Below are 25538 nucleotides of genomic sequence, written 5' to 3' on the forward strand. Positions count from 1 at the left end.
GCCTCCAGCTGTATTGAGGGGGGAAAAGTGACAGGCCTCCCTGAACTCCAGTTCCAGCCCTGCCCCACTGACAATCATGGAGGCAGGCAGTCCCTTCACTCCTCTGTGCCTCAGTGTCCCCTCCTGCTAAGCCAGTACTGCCCAGGAAGTGCTATGCTACCCTCTGAGTCTGCCACCCGGTGGAGATACACGCTGGGCAAATATTTGCTGGCTAAATAGTCGGGTGTAATAAGAGATAAGCCTTGAGCAGGGACTCCTGATTCTTCTGGGGTGGGGGTCTGTCAGGGAAGCCTTCCTGGAGGAGGTGAGAGCTAGACTAAGGCTGAAAGGACAGGGAAGGGGGCAGGGAGCAGGGAGAAGAGTGGGCAGCGTGGGCCAGGGGCTACCTCCTCACAGGCAAAAGGCCAGGAGGGAAAGACCTCAAGACATGGCTCTGAGCTTGGCCGGCTGGTGACAGGGCTGTGGCTTGGGGCAGGAACCCAGTGGCGGCAAACCAGCTCCAACTGGGCCTGGGACCCCGCCCGGGCCATGGGGACAGGGTGTTCTAAGAGCTGTCCCCAGGGCTTGAGCCCAGGGCGAGGCTGGGTCCACCTCCTCCTGCCCAGCACCACCCCACCCCACCCCTGCACTGGCCACCAGCTCCAGACCAGACAGGGGCCAGGCGGAGCCCCGAGGGTGCTCTGTGGAGGGGGACAGGGAACGCCCTCCCTCCCCCAACAGGGAAACGTGGCTGCTGATCTATGGAGAGTAGTAGAGGCTCTCGCTCGCTGGAGAAACAGTCCCTTGCGAGGTCTGGGATGGCTGGGCCAGACAGCAAAGAGGTGCTTATAAGACTGAACAAAATAAACTGGCGGCAGGTGGCGGCCAGGGAGGCAGGTAGTACTAGGGTGTCTGCCTTGTACACATGAGACCGCAGGTTCGAGCCTCTGTGTCGCATAAAATGGTGGAGGGCTGCTCTGGTGTTATTTCTCATATGGATAAAGAGGTAAAAAAATTTAAATGAGAGTTTGGGATAGGGGTCAGGGCCAGGCAGTTGAGTGCACATGTTACCATGCACAAAGACCCAGGTTCGAGTCCCCCATCTCCACCTGCAGGGGGGACAGCTTCAGGAGCAGTGAAGCAGGGCTGCAGGTGTCTCTCTGTCTCCCTATCTATCCTACTTCCCTCTTAATTTCTCTCTGTCTTATCAAACACGAAAGAAAGAAAGAAAGAAAGAAAGAAAGAAAGAAAGAATCGCTTCTTGGCCTTTTGGCTAAGATCAAGTGTAGAAAGAGAAAGAAAGAAAGAAAGAAAGAAAGAAAGAAAGAAAGAGAGAGAGAGAAAGAAAGGAAGAAAGAAAAAGGCCTCAAGGAGCAATAGATTCATTGTGCAGACACTGAGTCCCAGTGATACCCTTGGTGACAATTAAAAAAACAAAAGAGAGGGTCCAGAGAGAAGTCCTTAGCAGAGCACACACCTTGTTTGTCAGGCCCTGGGTTCGAGCCTCAGCACCACCCAGGAGCACCATTGATGATAGGTAGAGAGTTCCAGGGGCCAGGCAGTGGCATATTCGGTTAAGCACATGTTTCCATGCTCAAGGACCTGGGTTCGAGCCCCCCATTCCCCACCTGCAGTGGGGGATGCTTCACGAGTGGCGAAGCAGGTCTGCAGCTGTCTCTCTCCCTCTCTATCTCCTCATCCCCTTTCAATTTCTCTCTGTCCTATCCAATTAAAAAAATAGAAAAAAAAAAAGGGAAAAATATGGCCACCAGAAGCAGTGGATTCATAATGCCAGCACTGGGCTGCAGTGATGACCCTGGAGGCAGGGAGAGAGAGAGAGAGAGAGACAGAGAGAGAGAGAGAGAGAGAGGCTCCAGTGAGCAGGTGCTTTCTCCCCACCTCCTCAGTTCTCCTTCCAGACTCTTCTCAAAGCTTCAGAGCAACCCTGATCAGTGGGTCCCAAGGAAGAGGGGGTGCGGTGTGGGAGAAACCCAGGGAGGCCCTGCCAGCACACCTGTAGCTGCAGGGCTCTGCCCCGAACAGGCAGGCCAGGATGAGCCGCTCAGCAGGGTAGCCCATGGCCACCAGGTCCTTGGGAGACACCTGCGAGAAGATGTTGGTGGCCTGCAAGCTGTACCACTCTGTCACGGCCTGGGTGGCGCTGGTGAAGTTCCGGAAGGTGCACACGGTTCCGTTGCGGCTGCACTGCGGGGGGGGGGGGGTAAAGGGGGCACTGTGAGTGCCTTGATCCAGGCCTACCTGAACCCCACTACTCCTGAACTTCTCGACGAGAGAGCCAATCAACTCCCTGTTTTCCTTAACTTGAGCTGGGCCAACTGCACCCAAAAAATGTCTTCACAGTATGCCTGCTATTTCCCTTCTCTCCTTCTTTCCTTCCTTTCTCTTTGAAACCAAAGTCTTGCTCAGCTCTGTTCTATCTAACAACGACGACATCAATAAAAACAACAGGGAGCTGGCGGTAGCCCAGCAGGTCAAGCACACATGGTGCAAATCGCAAGGACCCGCATAAGGGTCCCGGTTCGAGCCCCCGGCTCCCCACCTGCAGGGGAGTCGCTTCACAGGCAGTGAAGCAGGTCTGCAGGTGTCTGTCTTTCTCTCCCCCTCTCTGTCTTCCCCTCCTCTCTCCATTTCTCTCTGTCCTATCCAACAATGACGACATTAATAACAACATCAACAACAACAATAAAAAAAAACAAGGGCAACAAAAGGGGATAGATAAAATAAATATTTTTAAAAATAAAAACAATAATAAAAAAACAGCAAGGGCAATAAAAGGGAAAATAAATAAACATAAGAAAAAAAAAAAAGAACAGAGCAGAACAGAAGAGACCCAGCTGCTGCCAACAGCCTCAGTGCACAGTCCAGTCCAGCCTGTGCTAGCCTGTGCCCACACTGTGTCTGCTCACCAGTCGAATGGCCACTTTGCACCCCTGGGCGCTGCAGCTGCTCCCAGGTGCCGAGCCGTTGTGGCCGTCCCCAAAGAGGTCAAGCACCTCGGGGTGGTGGGGATCCCGTTCGTCGATGAAGACCAGGGGTGTGTGGTTCCAGATGGTGGCATTCAGGGCGCGACTGGCATTGGCGTGGGGGGCTGTGGGGGCCAGGATCCTGGCCAGCACTGCTTCCATAAGCTCATCCAAGTCCTGGAGCAAAGGCTGTACCTTGGAAGACCTTGGGGGACAGTCGAGGGCAGAAGGGGGACTGACCAAGGGGCTGATGGTGGTTGTAAGGTCCTTCCCTGTTAGAGGAACACCCCAGCCCAGGAATGCCTCTCTGCCCCACTCCCCGTGTACCCTTCCACCCGGCCACTTCCTACCTTATGCAAGGAGTGTTTCTGTGCCTTCCTGATCTCTATGTTGGCATTACTGCTAGAGTGCCCACCCATGAGTGGTACTGTGGTCTTAAACTCCATTAAATTGTCAAACAAGCTGTTTACCAATGCATAGCCTGTGTCTACAAGCGGGATCGGCACACAGTAGGTGCACAAGAAACAGGCGTCAAGTCAAAACCTCTTGACAGGCACGTAAGGACCTTGATTAGCTTGAGTTTTTTTTTTTTTTTTTTTGGCCTCCAAGGTTATTGCTGGGACTTGGTGCCTACACTACAAGTACACTGCTCCTGTGACCATTTTTTTTCCTTTTTGGATAGGACAGAGAGAAACTGAGAGAGGAGGGTGAAGATAGAGAGGGAGAGAGAAAGATAGACACCTGCAGACCTGTTTCACCGCTTGTGAAGTGACCCTCCCCTGCAGGTGGGGAGCCGGGGGCTCGAACCTGGATCCTTGCACTTTGTACTATGTGTGCTTAACCCAGTGCCCCACCACTCTGGCCCCCTAAACCTGAGTTCTGAATCATCTTTGTGCCAAAACAAAGAGGGGAAGACAGCAGGTGAGAGGGCAGGAGGAGACAGAAGGGAAGGGAAGGAAGAAGGACAAAAAAGGAAGGAAGAAAGGAGAGAAAGAAGAAGGGAGACAGAAAAGAAAGAGGAACTGGGAGATATTTCAATCTTAGAGCATAGGAATTGCATGTCTGAGGCCCTAGGTTCAATTCTCCGTTGTACCAACACATGCCAGAATTCTGGTGTGTCCTCTCTCTCTCTCTCTCTCTTTCCCCTCTCACAAAAAAATAAATCTTGTTAGCTGACCAGACTCTGCATCCCCTGGTATTTCAGGTACCAGAGTGATGTTCTGCTTCTCTCTCTCTCTCACACACAAATAAGAAAACCCACCTGCATGGGGGAAGCTTCATGAGTGGTTAAGCAGGGCTGCACATGTCTCTCTGTCTATCTCCCCTTCCCTCTCAATTTCTCTCTGTCCTATCGAATATAAGAAAAAACATAAGCAAAGCACAAGGACCTGCATAAGGATCCTGGTTCGAGCCCCCGGATCCCCACCTGCAGGGGAGTCGCTTCACAGGTGGTAAAGCAGGTCTGCAGGTGTCTATCTTTCTCTCCCCCTCTCTGTCTTCCCCTCCTCTCTCCATTTCTCTCTGTCCTATCCAACAATGATGACATCAATAACAACAACAATAACTACAACAAGAAAACAACAAGGGCAACAAAAGGGAAAATAAATGAATATAAAAAAAATTAAAAAACTAAGAATTAAAAAAAAAAAGTAAGTCAATAAACAACCGTTGAAAAAACTTTGCAGATGGGAGTCAGGTGGTAGCGCAGCAGGTTAAGCAAGAGGACCGGCAGAAGGATCCTGGTTCGAGCCCCTGGCTCCCCACCTGCAGGGGACAGGTGTCTTTCTCTCCCCCTCTCTGTCTTCCCCTCCTCTCTCCATTTCTCTCTGTCCTATCCAACAACAATGACATCAATAACAACAATAACTACAACAATAAAACAATAAGGGCAACAAAAGGGAAAAAAAAATAAATAAAAATTTAAAAATTAAAAGAAAAAAAAAAGAAAAAGCTTTGCAGACATACAAACTCAATGCCTGCTCCCAGCCAGTCTTTCCTTCAATAAGATCCAGATTATAAAAACAGAAGATGCTCCCATCGGCCCTACCCCTTGCTTTCTTGTTAATAAATAGATCTTTTGAAAAAAAAGTTAACTGGGGACTGGGCAGCAGTACACCTAGTTTACATATGCTTTATAGTGAACAAGGACCTGGGTTCAAGCCCTCCGGTCCTGCAGAAGGGGTGGGGGAAGAAGCTTCGTAAGTGGTGAAGCAGGGCTGCAGGTGTCTCTCTTTCTGTCTCTCCCTCTTTCTCTCTTTTTTAAAAAGCTTTATTTATTAATTGGCTAGAGATAGCCAGAAATCAAGAGGGAAGAGGAAGGCAGAGAGGGAGAAAGAGAGACACCTGCAGCACTGCTTCACCACTTGCAAAGCTTTCCTCCTGTAGGTGTGGACCGGGGGCTTGAACTCGGGTCCTTGGTGACATGTGCGTTCAACCAGGTGCACCACCACCCGGTCCCTCTGTCTTTTTCTCTATTTCCCCCTTGCCTCTCAATTCCCCTCTGTGTCTACCCAGTAAATAAATAAATACAAACAAACAAGTAAATAAACCTTGTCTGGAGTGGTGCAGTGGTTAGAGTGTCTGACTCTGAAGCATGAGGCTCTGAATTCAGTTGTGACTATCACATGTGCTAGAGTGAGGTTCTGGTTTTCTCTCTCTCTCTCTCTCTCATAAATAAAAAATGAAAGAGGGAGAGCTATAGCTCAGGGATAAGCATTTGGCTGCTGACAGAGGAGCCTGGTGGTGGTGGTGCATCTGGTTGAGTGCACATTTCACCAAGGACTCAGGTTTAAGCTCCCACTCCCTACTTGCAGGGTGTGTGTGGGGGGAGAGCTTCATGAGCAGTGAAGCAGGTCTGAAGGTGATTCTCTCCTGTTCTCACTCTCCCTCTCCCCTCTCTATTTCTCTCTGTCCTATCAAATAAAACAAGAAATAGAAAAAAGGGAAGGGAGAGAGAAGAGGAGCCGCAGTGTGTGTGTGTGTGTGGGGGGGAGGGCACCTACCGGAAGGGGCTGGCATTGCAGATGGTGACGGCGGGGAAGTCCATGGTCTTGAAGCCGATGGAGAGGGCCACACTGACCTCCCACTTGAGGTAGGTCATGATGAAGATGCCCCACTGCCAGCACACGAGGCCGGCGAAGAGCAGCGTCAGCATGAACCACACGGCCTTCTTCTTGGGCCCCTCGCGGATGATGCGCTTGGGGCCGTGGGTGTTGGTGTTGTCACAGTACCACACCAGCAGCTCCTTGTACGTGTAGCCAGGGCCCTTCTGCAGCCGGTGCAGGCATTTCAGCAGGTACTTTTTCACGTGCATGGCAGCAGCTGCGGAGAGATGGGGTGGGGGTGGGGTGGAGGTCAGGCAGGGGGACGCAGAGGCACCGGCCTGCGCCCAAGGAGGCCGCCGCCCAAGGCCAAGGATGCCTGTCAGAGGAGAACACAGGGTCAGCCTGACCAGGATGCACAGCCCAGCCCTCCCCTTCTGTCACACCTTCTGCCATCTGTCACTCACCATCATCCTCCCATCTTGTGAAGCTTTCCCCCTGCAGGTGGGGACCTGGGACTTGAACCTGGGTCCTTGAGCACAGTAATGTGAGCCACCACCTGGCCCCAATCAATTTATCCATCCATCTACACATCCATCCATTCATCCATCCATCCACACATCCACACATCCATCCATCCATCTATCCATCCATCCATTCATCCATCCATCCACACATCCATCCATCCATCCACACATCCATCCATCCATCCATCCATCCATCCATCCATCCATCCATCCATCCATCCATCCACACATCCATCCATCCATCCATCCATCCATCCATCCATCCATCCATCCATCCACACATCCATCCATCCATCCACACATCCATCCATCCATCCATCCATCTATCCATCTATCCATCCATCCACACATCCATCCATCCATCCATCCACACATCCATCCATCCATCCACACATCCATCCATCCATCCATCCATCCATCCATCCATCCATCCACACATCCATCCATCCATCCATCCATCCATCCATCCATCCATCCATCCATCCACACATCCACACATCCATCCATCCATCCACACATCCATCCATCCATCCATCCATCCATCCATCCATCCATCCATCCACACATCCATCCATCCATCCATCCATCCATCCACACATCCATCCATCCATCCATCCATCCATCCATCTATCCATCCATCCATCCACACATCTATCCATCCATCCATCCATCCATCCATCTATCCATCCATCCATCCACATATCCATCCATCCACATATCCATCCATCCATCCATCCATCCATCCATCCATCCATCCATCCATCCACACATCCATCCATCCATCCATCCATCCATCTATCCATCCATCCACACATCCATCCATCCATCCACACATCCATCCATCCATCCATCCATCCATCCATCCATCCATCCATCCATCCACACATCCATCCATCCATCCATCCATCCATCCATCCATCCATCCATCCATCCACACATCCATCCATCCATCCATCCACACATCTATCCATCCATCCATCCATCCATCCATCCATCCATCCATCCATCCATCCATCCATCCATCTATCCATCCATCCATCCACATATCCATCCATCCACATATCCATCCATCCATCCATCCATCCATCCATCCATCCATCCACCCACCCACCCACCCACCCACCCACCCACACATCTGGGTGTATAAATGCACTTAAGGCACCAACCATCAAGGTAGAGTTAAAGAGAGACACTGAGGGGCTGGGCCACTGTGCATCCAGTTGAACTCACACATCACCATGTTCAAGGACTCTGGTTCAAGTCCTCACTCTCCACCTTCAGGGGAAAAGCTGCATGCATGGGGAAGCATGTTTGCAAGTGTTTCTCTTTCTCTTTCCCTCTCTACCTCCCCATCCTCTCTCAATTATTCTCTGTCCTATCAAATCAAATCAATAAATATTAAAAAAACAAAACAATAAAATACATTAAAAGAGAGAGAGAAAGAGAGAGTCTGATAGAGACTGTGAAGATGGTGGATAAAGTGTATGTGTGTATGGGGGGGGGTTCTGTTGAGAACAGGCTTATCTCCTGATAAGCCTGAGCCAATAGCTGAGTGACAAGCCGTAAACACTGCAGAGAACTTTCTGTGGTTCGGTGGACGTCCCAGGCACAGCTGCTGGTGGCTTGTGTTTGGGGCAGACACACAGCTGGTGTGGAAAGGCGGGAATTGGTTACCGGCTGCAGCCACCTGTGTGGTCCCCTCCAAACCTTAGCCCTGGATGTGCATGCTGACGGCGTGCTTGGCAGCAAACGCAGGAGCGACAGGCACCACCGTGCCCACTCTCGGGGACGTTCCTTCTCTGAGATCTGACTCACTATCCTGTTGGAACCGTAACCGAGAAGCCATGATGTGGCTCCTTTCAATTTTGACAAAAGTTGCGTCCATGCTAGAATGTGGTGGACTCTGAGGCTGGTGTGTGTGTGTGTGTGTGGGCAGGTAGAGTGCAAGACTTGCGTGCTGGGGGCTCCTAGACTCCATGCATTTTCACTTCTCTCATATGAAACTCTCTTACAATTTTTTTCTTTTCTTTTCTTTTTTTTTTTTTTTTTTTTACCAGACCACTGTTCAGCTCTGGCTGATGGTGGTGCTGGAGATTGAACCCAGGCCCTTGGAGTTGCAGGCATGAAAATCTTTTGCAGAACTCCTCCATTCTCCAGTCTCTTTGTATGATTTAAATAAGGACACAGATGTGTCACAATTTGTTGTAAGGCACAAGATATTCCTCAGTGGGAGGGGAGGGCAGGCGGTAGCACAGTGGGTTAAGTGTACATAGTGCAAAGCGCAAGGACCGGTGCAAGGATTCCGGTTTGAGGCCCCGGCTCCCCACCTGCAGGGGGGTCGTTTCACAAGCAGTGAAGCAGGTCTGCAGGTGTCTATCTTTCTCTCCCTCTCTCTGTCTTCCCTTCCTCTCTCCATTTTTCTCTGTCCTATCCAGCAACAACAACAGCAATAACATAAAAAAGAATGACAACAACAACAAGGTCGACAGCAAGGGCAACAAAAATGGAAAAATGGCCTCCAAGAGCAGTGGGTTTATAGTACAGGCACCGACTTTTCATGCCTGAGACTCCAAGTTCCCAAGTTCAGTCCTTAGCACCACCATCAGCTAGAGCTGAGCAGTGCTCTGGTCTTTCTCTCTGTATCTCTCTCATTGAAATAAACTAAATAAAATATTCTTTAAAAAGATGAAATGCAGGGCCGGACGGTTGAGCACACATACTCCCATGTGCAAGACCCCAGGTTTGAGCCCCTAATCCCCACCTGTTTGTGTGTGTGTGGGGGGGGTGCTTCAGAATTGAAGCAGGTCTGCAGGTGTCTCTCTCTCTCTCCTTCTCTATCTTCCCTTCCTGCTCAATTTCGCTCTGTCTCATCTAATAAAAAAGAGAGAGAAACATAGGGAAATGGAAAATAAACACAAGAGCTACATCTCAACCTGTTCAGGAGAAGGAGAAACATCTGTGCAGCTTGGGAGGTCCAAGGCAAAGGTATTTACCTAGCTAGAACCATGAGATGGCAACTTGCAAACGGAAAAGAAAACTGGTAAATTGTATTTCACTGAAGTTCAAAACTCCCAACCTTCCAAACACACCAGAAAGAGGACAAAAGAGCCAAGTCACTGTTTCAAATCTCTGTGACACTACATCTGGCACAGAAATGCAGTGCAGTGTCTACCAAGGTTTGTCACCTTGGGTAGAGAGGCCAAAGTTGCAGGCATGAAGTTGCAAGTTCACTGCCCGGCATTGCATGTGCCAGAGTGATGCTCTGGTTCTCTCTCATAAGGAACTAGACAAGGGGGTTGGGCAGTAGTGCAGTGGGTTAGGCGCACGGATCCGGTTTGAGCCCCCCTCACCCCCCTGCTCTCCACCTGCTTCATAAAAGGTGAAGTAGGCCTGCAGGTGTCTTTCTCTCCCCCTCTTTATCTCTTCTCCCCTTTCAATTTCTCTCTGTCTTATTCAATAGCAACAATGTCAATGGCAAGAGTAACAAGAACAACAACAAGGGCAACAAAAATGGGTGTAGATTCAGTGTAGGCACTGAGCCCCAGCAATAACCCTGGAGGCAAAAAAAACAAACTAGACAGGGGTCGGGCAGTACTGCAACAGGTTAAGCGTACATGGGGCAAAGTGCAAGAACCTGCATAAGGATCCTGGAACCCCCAGCTCTCCACCTGCAGGGGGATCACTTCACGGGCGGTGAAGCAGGTCTTCATGTGTCTGTCTTTCTCTCCCCCTCTCTGTCTTCCCCTCCTCTCTCGATTCCTCTCTGTTCTATCCAACAACAACAACAACAGCAATGACAACAATAGCAACAACAAGGGTAACAACAAGGGCAACAAAATGGGAAAAATGGCCTTCCAGGAGCAGTGGATTCATAGTGCAGGCATCGAGCTCCAGCAATAACCCTGAAAGCAGAAACAAAACAAAAAAAAAGGCAAATACAAAAAAAAAAATTGTACAAAAAGAACACAAACAGGAAAAAAAAAAAGGGCAGGAGATCTGAAAAGACACGTCATCAAAGAAGCTGGATGAATAACTATATGCAAAGGGGCTTGTCATCATTCGTCACAGGGAAATGCAAATGACGGCCACCAGCAGCCAGCGTCTCCCACCCATGGGGAGGGTTGGCAGCATATGCTATGATTCGGAGCCACTGGAACTCTGCTGTGGTGCAGGCTGGGATAGAAAATGAACTAGTGATCAACAATGTGTTTGGCTTTGTATGTTAACTCTCTTTTCAGCCACCAGGTTCCAGATGCTAGCATGATGCCAACCAGACTTGCCTGGACAGACGACCCCACCAATGTGTCCTGGAGCTCCACTTCCCCAGAGCCCCACCCCACTAGGGAAAGAGAGAGGCAGGCTGAGAGTATGGATCGACCTGTCAACACTCATGTTCAGCGGGGAAGCAATTACAGAAGCCAGACCTTCCACCTTCTGCAACCCACAACGACCCTAGGTCCATACTCCCAGAGGGATAAAGAATAGGAAAGCTGTCAGGGGAGGGGATGGGATACAGAGTTCTGGTGGTGGGAATTGTGTGGAGTTGTATCCCTCTTATCCTATGGTTTTATCAATGTTTCCTTTTTATAAACAAATAAAAAAAAAAAAAGAAAATGAACCAGTGTTGGGGGTCAGGCAGTGGCGCACCCAGCTAATTACACATAGTACAAAGCCCAAGGACCCGCGTAAGGATCCCGGTTTGAGCCCCAGGCTCCCCATCTGCAGGGAGGTCGTTTCACAAGTGATGAAGCAGGCCTTCAGGTGTCTATCTTTCTCTCTCCCTCACTATCTCTCTTCCTCTCTCAATTTCTCTCAGTCTTATAAATAAAATGGAAAAAATAGCCGCCAATGCATTGGATTCGTAGTGCAGGGAGCAAGTCCTAGCGATAATCCTGGAGGCAAAAAAAAAAAAATATATATATATATATATCTAAGGGAGCCAGATGGTGGTGCACCTGGTTAAGCTCACACACTACAGTGCACAAGGACCCAGGTTCAAGCCCCTGGTCCCCACCTACAGGAAAAATCTTCATGAGTGGTGAAGCAGGGCTGCAGCTGTCTCTCTCCCTCTCTATCTCCCACTCCCTTCTCACTTTCTCTCTGTCTCTACCTAATAATAAAATAAATAATAAATAAAAATTTAAAAGATAAATAAACTCTAAGATACATAATCATCTCTGGGGAGGGGCTCAGTGAGAAGAGCACAGGACTTGAGGCCCCAAGTTCACCCTTAGCACCAAATATGCTGGAATGGTATTCTGATCTTTCTCTCTCTGTGTCATGAAATAAAACAAAAGGGAGTCGGGCTGTAGCGCAGCGGGTTAAGTGCAGGTGGCGCAAAGCACAAGGACTGGCATAAGGATCCCGGTTCTAACCCCGGCTCCCCACCTGCAGGGGGGTCGCTTCACAGGCGGTGAAGCAGGTCTGCAGGTGTCTATCTTTCTCTCCTCCTCTCTGTCTTCCCCTCCTCTCTCCATTTCTCTCTGTCCTATCCAACAACAATAATAACTACAACAATAAAACAACAAGGGCAACAAAAGGGAATAAATAAATAAAATAAAATAAATGAAATAAAACAAAAATCTTAAAGCTTGTATTGGCACCAGATTTTTTTTTTGCCTCCAGGGTTATCGTTGGGGCTCCGTGCCCGCACTTTGAATCCACTGCTCCTAGAGGCCTTTTTTTCCCCCTTCCATTGCCCTTGTTATTGTTGTTATTATTATTGTTGTTGGATAGGACAGAGAAATCGAGAGAGGAGGGGAAGACAGAGGGGGAGAAAATCTTGGCACAAGATTTTTAACAAAACAGATTTTTAACAAAAACAGATCTATTGATATTAAAAAAAACAAAACAAAACCTACTTCTTTCCTGGAGCTAGTTCTATGCTCTGTGCACTTGTGGCCCGGGAGGTGGTACAGTGGATAAAGCATTAGACTCTCAAGTATGAGGTCCTGAGTTCAATCCCTGACAGCACATGTACCAGAGTGATGTCTGGCTCTTTCTCCTCCTCTCTTTCTCATGGACAAATAAATAATTAAAAAATAATATGTGCACTTTATTTATTTAATATAGTTTGTTTTTAAATGAGAAAGCTACAGAGATTAGACACAGAGAGAGACCAGAGCACTGCTCAGCCCTGGCTTATGGAAGTGCTAGGGATTGAACCTGGGACTTCAAAACTTCAAGCATAAAGGTCTTTTTGCAGAGCCATTATGTTGTCTCCCCCACCCTCTGTTGCTATTATTTTGATATTTGATATATTGATATTATGGTATTATTTGATATTATGATTTTCCGGGACTAACTGCTCACAGGTTAGGCCATGTGTCCTGCTGTGCCAGCAACCCAGGTTTGAGGCCCTACAACACATGGGAGGTGCTGTGTCGTCAGAGGAAGCTCTGGTCTCTCCCCCTTTCTCTGTCTCCCTCATCCCGTGAGGGAACAAGAGCCCTTAAGAGATAAAACTGCACGCCTGAGGCTCTGCTCCACCAAAAACATAAAATGAAAGTCCATGAGATTTCACAGTTAAAAAATAAATTGTCACTTTCTTTCATTTCATGTTCCAGAGTCAGAACTCTGACCACGTGACGGCGTTCTGCTAGAACGGAAACACTGAGCCCTCTGTTGGAGCATGGGGTGTTCCACCCAGATGCCCTGCTCCGTTCTCTAAGGTCTTGTACCCAGCCCTTGCTCTCCCTACCTCTCCTCTCCTCCCCAGTATTCGTGTGTGCAGACCTGTTGCTGTGAGCCCTGCACCTGTGGGTCCGAGGTCCTCATGATGGTTCCCTGTACTTAGTTCTGCAGCAAAGCCTCAATTAGCTCAGGTTCCTGAGTCTGGGAGCCCCAGGGAGTGGGGGGGTCATAGCTAATTGCAGGTTTGCCACACATGGACTTGACTGTGCTCCTTGCAAAACCGTTCATGGTCCGATCATGACTGGCTCTTTGTTTCAGAACATCTCACTGGAGGAGCCAGGTGGTGGCATGCCTGGCTGAGTGCACATGTTTTAATGCTCAAGGACTCAGGTTCAAGTCCTCCGTCCCCACCTGCAAGTGGTGAAACAGGGCTTTACAAGTGGTGAAGCAGGGCTGCAGACTCTCTCGCTCTCTCTGGCTGTCTCTATCCAATAAATAAATAATGGTAATTTTAAAAACTATACAAAAAGAAAAAAGAGGGGGGGTGGAAGGCAGTGCAGCCAGTTAAGTGTACATAGTACAAAACACAAGGACCCATGCAAAGATCCAGATTCAAGCCCCCAGTTTCCCACCTGCCAGTTAAATGTACATAGTACAAAGCACAAGGACCCGTGCAAGGATCTAGGTTCAAGCCCCCAGTTTCCCACTTGCATGGAAGAAACATCACAAGTGGTGAAGTGGGTCTGTAGGTGTCTTTTTCTTTCCTTTTCTTTTCTTTTTTTGTTCTTTTCTTTTCTTTCTTTCTTTCTTTCTTTTTTTTTTTGTCTCCAGTGTTATTGCTGGGGCTCACTGCCAGCACCATGAATCCACTGCTCCTGGAGGCTATTTTTTTTCCCTTTTGTTTCCCTTGTTGTGGGTATTATTTTTGTTGTTGCATAGGACAGAGAGAAATGGAGAGAGGAGGGGAAGGCAGAGAGGGGGAGAGTAAGACAGACACCTGCAGACCTGCTTCACCACTTGTGAAGCGACTCCCCTGCAGGTGGGGAACCAAAGGCTCGATCCAGGATCCTTGTGCTGGTCCCTGCGCTTCGGTGCCATGTGCGCTTAACCTGCTGCGCTACCTCCAGACCCCCTTGTGGGTGTCTTTTTCTCTTTCTCCTCTCTCTCCCTTTCCTCTCTCAATTTCTCTCTGTCCTATCCAATAAAAAGGAAAAAAAGGCCTCTAGGAGCAGTGGATTTGTAGTGCAGCACTGAGCCCCAGCGATAACCCTGGAGGCAAGAAAAAAAAAAAAAAACCTTGCTAGGGTTAGTGCCCTCTCTGAGGCTCACAGCAGCAGGCCAGAGGGTGAGGAGAGTTTGTGGAGAGTAGTCAGAATCTCTTCAGGGGTGGGAGACACTCTGAACTTTCTTTGTCTCTTCGCAGAACCAGGGCCTCACTGATGGGTGATTCAAAGGCTGCTCCCAGGTCAAATTTTTCATTACGAGAGAGGGACAGAATGAGGAGAGACATCACAGAACTGGAGCTTTCCCCCAGTGTCATAGCACTTCCCATGTGGTGCCAGGGCTTGAAACTGGGCTGTGTGTGTCATAAGGCACCTGCCTTACCTGGTGAACTAGCTCTCCAGCCCCGGGCATGATCTCTATTTATAGATGAAGTTATTATGTGCATTCCAGGAGCCTAGCCTTTGGTATCCAAAGGCCAACTCTCTTTCAAAGGAAGCAGGTCTCTTAGGGAAAAGATTGACAGAAGGTGGGAGGGGGAGCAGAAATGAGTCTGTGAGACCTTATCAGGGGGGGTTGGGGGGGTCCTTCCAAAGGACTCCTTGAAGGGTTTCTCACAGGCAGACAAGAGAAACCCAGGCACCTTGTGAAAAGCCCTACAGTGGTGGCCAGGTGGTAATGCACCCAGTTAGTGCATACCTTACCATGCACAAGGACTTGGGTTCAAGTCTCTGGCACCCACCTTCAGTGGGGAAGCTTCACAAGTGGTGAAGTAGGTCTGCAGGTGTCTCTCTGTCTCTCTCACTCTCTCCTTATCTCGCCATCTCCTCTCAGTTTCTTTCTGCCTCTACCCAGTAAATGAATAAAATATTAAAAGCAGAAAAATATTGACTCATTAAATATTTATGTATTTTAATTATCTTTATGTATTTATCAGATAGAGACTGCCAGAAATCGAGAAGGCGAGAGAAAAAGAGACACCCGCAACAATGCTTCACCAACTGCAAAGCTTCCTCCCTTCAGGTAGGGACCAGGGGCTTGAACCCAGGCCCTTGTGCATAGTAACATGTGCTTAACCAAGTGCACCACCACCCGGCCTCTCATTAAAAAATTTTAAAACCGGGGTCAGATGGTAGCACAGTGGGTTAAGCGCACATGGTACAAAGTGCAAGGACCGGCGTAAGGATCCCAGTTCAAGCCCCCGGCTCCCCACCTGCAGGGGAGTCGCTTCACAGGTGGTGAAGCAGGTCTGCAGGTGTCTATCTTTCTCTCCCCCTCTCTGTCTTCCCCTCCTCTCTCCATTTCTCTCTGTTCTATCCAACAACAATGACATCAATAACAACAACAATAATAACCACAACAATGATAAAACAACAAGGGCAACAAAGCAGGGGGGAATAGCCTCCAGGAGCAGTAGATTCGTGGTGCAGGCACTGAGCCCCAGAAATAACCCTGGAGGCAAAAAAAATTTAAACCACTGCTGCAATGAAGTGAGATCTATAAAATGTTTTAATCCTATCCCTTCCCCGCAATTCAGAACACTGTTAAAAGGGAGAAGGGCAGAGTAGGTAAGGAGAGAGAGAGAGAGAGAAATCAAAGTACCAGAGGTTCCTTAAGTGCGGTAGGGGCGAGATTTGAACCCGGGTCGTGTGCATGGCAAAGCAGCACACTATCCAAGTGAGCTATTTCGCCAGCCCTTGCACTTCTAGAGACTCCTTGCTGGGGCTCCCACCCACTGAGCACACCTGTTCTCTTCCCAGGATCTTCCCAGGGATCCTCCCGCCCTCCTACCAGGCATGGTGGTGGCCAAGCGTTGGTCTGCTCACAGGGAAGGTGACATGACGTGCAGGGCCAGGTGAGTCAGCGCTGGAAATAGAAACCAGGCAGCTTGGCTGGTGGCCACCTGTCAGCGGAGCTGTTGCACCTGCGTGGGGCGGGGCTTCTGCGCTGGGGTGGTGGGCGGGGCCTCATCTGCACAAGCCCCGCCCCTTTCTTTCATCCCTGTTGGACCCTCTGGAAGGGGACTGGGAGAGGCCGAATCCCCCTCCCCCACAGCACATCCTTCTTATAAGGCCCGCACTTGTGATCTCTGATTCTCTCTCTCTCTCTCTCTCTCTCTCTCTCTCTCTCTCTGTCTCTATCTCTATCTAGATATCATGTATATGTGTTTGAAGGGAAATAAAGGTGTTGGGTGGTGGTTCCCCCAGTTGAGCACAGATGTTACCATACACAAGGACCTGGGTTCAAGCCCCCAAATTCCTACCTGCTTCATGAGTGGTAAAGCAAGTCTGCAGGTAACTCTCTTTCTCCCTCTCTATCTTCCCCTCTCATCTCAATTTCTCTCTGTTCTATTAAAATAAAAGAAATGGGAGGGGGTGGGGGAAGGCCACCATGAGCGGTAAGATTTGTTGTGGAAAAAATCCTGGTGGAAACAAAAAGGAAGATACACACACATACAACACACACACACACACACACACACACACACACACACACACACACACACACACACCGAGTCTATTCCTTCCAACCTTGAGACAAAGCTGAGGTTCTGTGGCCTTTTCACAGAGGTCTTGAGTGGGGTCACCGTGGAGGTCAGGGGTGAGACTGTCTCCCCTCTCTATGTCCCAGTCTTGCCTGCAGATAAACAAATATAGAAAAGACTGTGCTCTACCTTTTTTTTAAAAAATATTTTCTTTATTTATTATTGGGTAGAGTCAGAGAAATTGAGAGGAGAGGGGGAGATAGAGAGGGAGAGAGACAACACTTGTGAATCTTTCCCCCTACAGGTGGGGACCAGGGGCTTGAACCTGGGTCCTTGTGCACTGTAATATGTGTGCTTAACCAGGTGCACCACCTCATGGTCCCCCCCCACTTTTATTTTCCTTTCTTCTTCTTCTTCAGAGACACGGGGAAGGTGCCACAACAACAAAGCTTCCCTCAATGCAGTGGGGACCAGGTTGAAAGCAGAACCCTACCCAGGTAAGCTATTCCCTTGCCCAGCGAGTTTCTGACAACATGTTGTCTGAGTCCTATCTTTCCACACCTATAGGGTCTCCCGTCTCAAGTTCACCACCCTCAGAGCACCTGGTAACATTAACTAGCAGAGGAAAGCACTTTTAGAAGGGGGGTGGTTAGAGAAAGTTATAAAGCTCACAAAGAAACTGACCCTGAGAATAAAGATTCTCAGTCTGTGCTTTCTGGGAATTCCACAAATGGAAGACTGACCCCCCCCCCCAAGTAATGATCTATAATCTTCCCACTTCCAAGAGTCACCTTTAAAAAATATTTATTTGTGGGAGTCGGGCTGTAGCGCAGTGGGTTAAGCGCAGGTGGCGCAAAGCACAAGGACCGGCATAAGGATCCTGGTTTGAACCCCGGCTCCCCACCTGCAGGGGAGTCACTTCACAGGCGGTGAAGCAGGTCTGCAGGTGTCTGTCTTTCTCTCCTCCTCTCTGTCTTCCCCTCCTCTCTCCATTTCTCTCTGTCCTATCCAACAACGACAACAACAATAATAACTACAACAATAAAAAAAAAACAACAAGGGCAACAAAAGGGAATAAATAAATAAAATAAATATTTTAAAAAAAGAAGCCTTTAAAATATTTATTTGTTTATTTTCCCTTTTGTTGCCCTGTTGTTTTATTGTTGTAGTTATTGATGTCGTCACTGTTGGATAGGACAGAGAGAAATGGAGAGAGGAGGGGAAGACAGAGAGGGAGAGAGAAAGATAGACACCTGCAGACCTGCTTCACCACTTGTGAAGTGACTCCCCTGCAGGTGGGGAGTTGGGGGCTCAAATTGGGATCCTTACGCCGGTCCTTGCACTTTGCGCCACCTCTGCTTAACCTGCTGCGCTACCTCCCGACTCCCAAGAGTCACCTTCTTATCAGTTCCAGACAAGAGCTTAGACATCAAAGTCTAGAATCTTCCCCCCCTTCCCTTTTCTCTCTTTTCCTTTCTCACTCTCCCACTCCCTTCCTTTCTTTCTTTTTGTGAAAGAGAGAAGCCAGACTGGAGCTCTGACCTATGCAATGTCAAGAATCAAACCCAAGGTCAGCATGCAAGTCTGGTGACCTGCCTGCCTAGCTACCTCACTGGCTGTTAGCTTCCCCCCCTTTCTTTCCCCAAAAGTAATCTTTAAAAAACATTATTTATTTTCCCTTTTGTTGCCCTTGTTGTCTTATTGTTGTAGTTATTATTGTTGTTGTTATTCATGTCATTGTTGTTGGACAGGGCAGAGAAATGAAGAGAGGACAGAAGACAGAGAAGGGGAGAGAAAGACAGACACCTGCAGACCTGCTTCACCACCTGTGAAGTGACTCCCCTGCAGGTGGGGAGCCGGGGGCTCGAACAGGGATCCTTACGCTGGTCCTTGCACTTTGCACCATGTGCACTTAACCCGCTGAGCCACTGCCTGACCCCCAAATTATTTATTTTTAATGACAGGGAAACACAGAGAGAAAGATGCACCAGAGAGAGCAACCAGGGCACTGCTCAGCTCTGGCTTATGGTGGCTGCAGGGAATTGAACCTGGCACTTTGGAGCCTCAGGCATGACAGTCTTGCAGAACCATTATGTTGTCACCCCAGCCTGAATTTTTTTTTTCCTTATAAAGACTTCCACATCCAAAAGACAGCTCATTACCAACAGCTCCGAGGCCCCCTTGGGCCCCCTCACATGCCAACACGATAATTCAAAGTCTAGAGGAGACCTCAAAATCCACCAATCTTACAAAACAATAACACAAATAAAGAAAAAAACTCACTTCCAAAACAAACACACTGAGGGAAACCACAGCTCATGACTCCAAGGCATTTGCCCCAATGCTGTAGGACAAGGCTTCCATGTTTAAAAGGGAACAGATTAAACTCACTGCCAGGTCTTAGGAACCAGACAGTGGGTCTGTGCTGACACTTTCAGAACGTTCCAGAGTTCTCGAATCCAGCTGGCCACCAGGGAGGGTTCAGGAAGGTCTAGAAGCTGGGGGGTGGGGGGAGGGCTTCTGGAGATAGGACTGGAACTGAGGACGGCTGTCTGTCTCTCTGTCCTTTCTGTCCAGGATGCCAGCTGAAGGCACCCAGGTCGACCTTGAACGTCATCTTTGTGACTGGGAGTGGTGGGTAGGTGCCAATTACCCTCGTTGTCTTCACATCTCTCTTGACCCTGACTCACGCTTGTTTTCACTGACGTGCCTGCTGGAGCTTTGTCCTCAGCAAGAATGGAGAGGGAATCACAGGTTCCATGTCTCTAATTACACCCCTCGCTCAGCGCACCCCAACACAAGGAGTGGCTGATAAGCTGAACGGAGCTGCTTCCAGCTCCAGCCAGAAACCTTTGCCTCTCTCCAGGGTGCACTGAGAGACACGCTCTGTAGTGGTCTTACAAAGACCCCCAAAGTCCTCAGAGCAGATAAAGCACCTCGCCACCTGCCAGCTGGGCTGAGCCCCGCCCTCTAGCTCCCTATCTGCAGCTGCCATGCCCACGGTCTTAGTGTTCTACCTGTCCGTCCATCTGTCTGTCCTCCCCAGTGCCAAAGCCTTGCCAGCACCAGGGCTCACATTATATAATCACAATGACATGGGACAATAATGCTGCCCTCCCCCCCACCCAGGGTCATTCCAGGTACCTGTGCCCTTCCAGGCAGATGGCTTGGGGGAGTCCTGGGCCCTGCTCATACTGTCCCCTGCCTTGTGTGAGTGACCACCTGCCCAGAATGGGTGGTGAGTTTCTGACAGGGAAGAAGGTGGCTGACTTCACGGGGTCTAGCTCTGTAGTCAGTCTTTGTTTCCAACAGGGAAGTGGGAATCACTTAATTATTATTAAGGTAAAAATATTCATTTTATGAAGGAGAGAGAGAGAGAATAGCATTGTTTAGCTGTGTCCTGTGCCAATACGGGGGGCTTGAACTGTAGTCCTAAGATATGATGAGCTAGGTCCCAGTTTTATTTATTTATTTGTTGTTATCTTTTTTTTTTTTTACCAGAGCATTGATCAGCTCTGGTTTATGGTGGTGCAGGGGATTGAACCTGGGACTTTGATGCCTCAGGCATGACAGTCTCTTTGCATAACCATTATACTATCTACCCCTGCCCTATTTGTTGTTATTCTTGTCACTGCTCTGGGCTGACTTTTTCAGACAGACAAGGACAGAAAGAGGGGAAGGAACCACAGAGCGGAAGCTCCCTGCCCCAACACCAGGGCGGTGAGGGCCGGGCTGGAACATGGTTGGGGGGTGCGGGGAGGGGACGGGCTACCTCTGCTAGCACCCTACTTATTTTTAACTCAGTGTCTGAGCTCAAACTTGGGAGTTCATGCATGCCCTCTACCATTGAACCATCTCCTTAGCTTAATTCTTTACAACTGGGGGTGGAGGGTGCATATCACCATGGCTTTGCTGCTCTGAGTTGACTTTTTCAAAGAGAGAAAGAGAGAGAGAGAAAGAGAGAGAGAGAGAGAGAGAGAGAGAGAGAGAGAAGGAAAGAAACCACCACAGCTTCTTCTAGTATGGTGGGGGCTGGGTTTGAACCTGTGTCATGGGTGTTATTCCTTTTAATTTTTAGACTGACAGAGAGAGAGAGAGAGAGAAAACACAAAGCACTGCTCTACTATATGCATGGAATTCTGGACCCTGTGGTGCTGGGGATTGAACCCAGGGCCTAACACATGGAAGACAAGTGCTCTACTGTGGAGCTGTCTCTCTGCCTGCCCAATTCTTTTTTTTTTTTTTTAATCTTTTTTAAAAAAATTATTTTTATATTTATTTATTTTCCCTTTTGTTGCCCTTGTTGTTCTTCATCGTTGTTGTAGTTATTGTTGTTGTTGTGGTTATTGACGTCATTGTTGTTGGACAGGACAGAGAGAAATGGAGAGAGGAGGGGAAGACAGAGAGGGGGAGAGAAAGACAGACACCTGCAGACCTGCTTCACCGCCTGTGAAGCGACTCCCCTGCAAGTGGGGAGCTAGGGTCTCGAACCGGGATCTTTACCCCGGTCCTTGAGCTTTGCATCACGTGCGCTTAACTCACTGTGCTACCGCCCGACTCCTGTCTTTTTTTTTTTTTTTTAAATTTAATTTATTTTTTGTTTGTTTTTTGCCTCCAGGGTTATCACTGGACCCTGGTGCCAGCACCATGAATCCACAGCTCTTGGCACCCCCCACCCCCCATTTTTGTTGTTATTGTTGGATAGGACGGAAAGAAATTGAGAGAGGAGGGGAAGACAGGGAGGGGGAGACAAAGACACCTGCAGACCTGCTTCACATCCCCTCTCTGAGCCTCCTGTTTCCCCTGAAAATGGGGTCACAGCAGCCTTGCCCTAGGGAGGGTCACGGCCAGAGAGCAAGGGCAGGGCTGACTTCCTCCAGGGAGAGAACAAGGCACACACGTGGGCGGCTGCTAAGTCTGGGCGCTGGGATGCAAGGTGCAGTGCGCAAAGGGACATACCTAACTGCTTGAGAGCCGACAGGTGCCAGGCAGGGAGTTTCCCAGCCCCGTGAATGAATGATTCCTTTGGGCCTGAACTTCCCGGAGGCTCAGCTGTTGCCCCCTTGAGGAACTTTCAACACCTTTTGGTGTCTGCACAATCAAGGACAAACCCTGATGGGCTCTCTCAAGATGCCTTAGAAGATAGGCCCTTCCAGCCATGACATCATCTCCCCAGACAATAATTTGGATCCACTGGCATATCAGAATTCAGGCTCAGGGGCAAAAAGAAAAAGAGAAAAAAAACCCAAACAAATTGGTATAGCCACAGACCCTTTGGAATTTATTTATAATTTTTTCTATTTATTTATTTTCCCTTTTGTTGCCCTTTTTTTTTTTTTTTTTTTTCTTGTTGCAGTTGTTATTTGTGTCATTGTTGGAAAGGACAGAGAGAAATGGAGAGAGGAGGGGAAGACAGAGAGGGGGAGAGAAAGAGAGACACCTGCAGACCTGCTTCACCACTTGTGAAGTGACTCCCCTGCAGATGGAAAGCCAGGGGCTCGAACTGGGATCTTTATGCTGGTACTTGCGCTTTGCGCTATGTGTGCTTAACCCGCTGCGCTACCGCCTGACTCCCGACCCTTTGGAATTTAACTAAAATATGCCTATTTGCTAACTACAAAATGGACGACACCCCCCCCCCCCAACTCTTCATCTGCACTATTCCAGCTCTTAGGTCCATGATTTGTCAATAATGTGTTTGGCTTTGTATGTTAACTCTCTTGTCAACCACCAGGTTCCAGATGCTAGCATGATGCCAACCAGACTTCCCTGGACAGACAACCCCACAATGTGTCCTGGAGCTCCACTTCTCCAGAGCCCTGCCCCACTAGGGAAAGAGAGAGGCAGACTGGGAGCATGGATCGACCTGTCAACACCCATGTTCAGCGGGGAAGCAATGACAGAAGCCAGACCTTCCACCTTCTGCATCCCACAATGACCCTGGGTCCAGACTCCCAGAGGGTTAAAGAATAGGAAAGCTATCGGGGAGGGGATGGGATCCAGAGTTCTGGTGGTGGGAATTGTGCGGAGTTGTACCCCTCTTATCCTATGGCTTTGTCAATGTTTCTTTTTTATAAATAAAAAATAATAATAATAAAAAGAAGAAGAAGATAGGCCCAACCTACAGGTGTCCTTTGAGTCCTCTCACGAACTTGCCAGAACGGGGTGGTGGTTAAACGACTGAGTTTGGGATGGGGTTAGGACATTGCTCACCTAAAAAAGCACTTTGCCATGAGGAAGGGCCAGGTTCGAGGCCCTGGCCACCTCATGGGACCACCAAGCAAAGAAGCTTCTTGATCCGTCTATCTCCTCCGTCTGTCAGTATCACCACTGTCTGCATGTGTCTGCTACTACACGGGAGGACCTGGGTTCAAGATCCCGGTCCCCAACTGTAGGAAGGAAGCTTCATGGTCAGTGGAGCAGTATTGTAGGCCTCTCTCTCTCTCTCTCTCTCTCTCTCTCACACACACACACACACACACACACACACACACACACACACACACACACACACTCACTCTCTTTCTCTCTCTCTCTCCCTCTCTCTTTCCCTTTTTCTGAATCTCACCCTTTATGGAAAAAAAAAAAAAGAAAAGAAGAAAAATGGCCACTAGGAGCTGTAAAGTCATTTTGCTGGCACTGAACCTCAGCGATAGTCCTGATAGCAAACATTACTTAATTAATTAATCACTTAATTAAAATTTAAAATTTTTTAATTTATATATTTTAAATATTTATTCCCTCTTATTGCTCTTGTTGTTTTATTGTTGTAGTTATTATTGTTGTTATTATTGATGTCATTGTTGTTGGATAGGACAGAGAGAAATGGAGAGAGGAGGGGAAGACAGAGGGGGGAAAGACAGACACCTGCAGATCTGCTTCACCGCCTGTGAAGTGACTCCCCTGCAGGTGGGGAGCTGGGGGCTCAAACCGGGATCCTTATTCCGGTCTTTGCGTTTCGTGCCACGTGTGCTTAACCTGCTGCACTACCGCCTGACTCCTTAATTAAAAAATTTAAAAGATGTGTATAACAGAAAAATTTCTTGTTAGCAAATTTTCACAGATTGCATTTTCAAAGGATGTTTTGGATATATGGACTTAAGAAATAAGATTTTATTTATTTTCATTTTATTGAATAGGATACAGAAATAGAGAGGGGAGGGGAGGTAGAGAGGGAGAGAGACAGAGAGATACCTGCAGCAATGCCTCACCACTTGTGAAGCTTTCCCAATGCAGATAAGGGAGTGGGGGCTCGAACCCAGGTCCTTTTGCTCTGTAATGTGTGTGCTCAACTGGGGTGCACCACCACCCAGCTCCAGGAAATAGATTTTAGATAATAATTCTACCTGCTTCTATTCTGATATTTAGAGAACTAACTTACACAAGGTAGCTTTAGTTTTTCTTCAATTTTTAGCTTTCCTTTCTTTCTTTCTTTCTTTCTTTCTTTTTGCCTCCAGGGTTATTGCTGGGGCTCAGGGCCTGCACTACAAATCCACTACTCCTGGAGGCTATTTTTCCCCTTTTGTTGCCCTTGTTGTTCATCGTTGTTGTTGTTATTATTGTTATTGCTGTTGTCATTGTTGGATACGAGAGAGAGAAATGGAAAGAAGAAGACAGAGGGGGGAGAGAAAGATAGACACCTGCAGACCTGCTTCACCGCCTGTGAAGTGACTCCCCTGCAGGTGGGGAGCCGGGGGCTTGAACCGGAATCCTTAAATCGGTCCTTCTGCCTCGCATCATGTGTGCTTAACCCGCTGCACCACCGCCTGACCCCCACTTTTTTTCCTTTTTCAAATGGAGCCAGGAATTTGTCCATTACGACTTCACTGTTCTCACTCAGACCAGATAGACAGACAGACAGACAACAACATGGGAGCTTCCCTCCCTACCTCCCCCCCCTCTGCCCCAGCTCCATGATATCTCCCATGTGATGCCAAGATTTGACCCTGACTCACACTCAGGGCAAAGCATGATCCCAAACAGGAGAGCTACCCCTCTGGCCCTCTTGAAAAAATTAATAAAAACGTCTATTTCTTTGCTTATTTCTTATCTACAGTCACCTTGCTTTGCGACATTACTCAAATTCCAGGTGTGTATCCTTGAAAAACAGCCTTGGAAGGAGCGGGGAATGGGAGGGGGGTTACACTACATTAAGTCACCCCCCCAAAAAAAATTCTAGGTCTACTCATTCATGTACATGTGTTTTTATTTATCACACACCCTTACTTTCTTTTTTCTTTTTTTTTTGTCCTTTTTTTTTGTAAATATTTCTTTTTCTTTTTAGTACTTTTGGGGGGAATTATTTAAAATTTTTAATCTTTATTTGTTTATTGGATAGAGACGGTCAGAAATCAAGAGGGAAGGGGAAGATAGGAAGAGAGACAGACACCTACAGCATTGCTTCACCACTTGCAAAGCTTTCCCCTTGCAGGTGGAGACTGGGAACTTGAACCTGGGTCCTTGTGCATCGTAACATGTGCGCTCAACCAGGTGCACCACCGCCTGGCCCCTGCACATCATTTCATTTAATCATCCCCAATCTGGTCCAGCCAGCAACCATGGCTTCCCTGGGGCAGGTGCCATCGAAACCCACCCAACTGGGGGTGAAGAGTCAGGATTTGTTTAGTCCCTGACCACCACAATGCCCATCTCCAGGGACCTGGCCCCT

At 48.5% G+C, this 25538-nt stretch overlaps 1 protein-coding gene across 3 annotated transcripts in view; it reads right to left on the reverse strand.

Annotated features, from left to right (window-relative positions):
* The window catches only part of SCNN1B (sodium channel epithelial 1 subunit beta), a 50489-nt gene that overhangs the window by 11562 nt on the left and 13389 nt on the right, over positions 1-25538 (reverse strand). For 2 of the 3 annotated variants that reach the window (XM_060172803.1, XM_060172804.1), the window contains exons 2-4: positions 5966-6284; positions 2907-3168; positions 1994-2184 (exon numbers count right to left, since the gene is read on the reverse strand). In XM_060172803.1, coding sequence (XP_060028786.1) covers positions 1994-2184; positions 2907-3168; positions 5966-6276 — 764 coding nt within the window. In that variant the 5' untranslated portion in view covers positions 6277-6284. Of the gene's footprint in view, positions 1-1993; positions 2185-2906; positions 3169-5965; positions 6285-16916; positions 16999-25538 lie in introns of those variants that run through there. The other variant, XM_007516565.3, reaches the window with a different exon arrangement.

The sequence above is a fragment of the Erinaceus europaeus genome, chromosome 15, assembly GCF_950295315.1.
Source record: "Erinaceus europaeus chromosome 15, mEriEur2.1, whole genome shotgun sequence".
NCBI classification, from domain to species: domain Eukaryota; kingdom Metazoa; phylum Chordata; class Mammalia; order Eulipotyphla; family Erinaceidae; genus Erinaceus; species Erinaceus europaeus.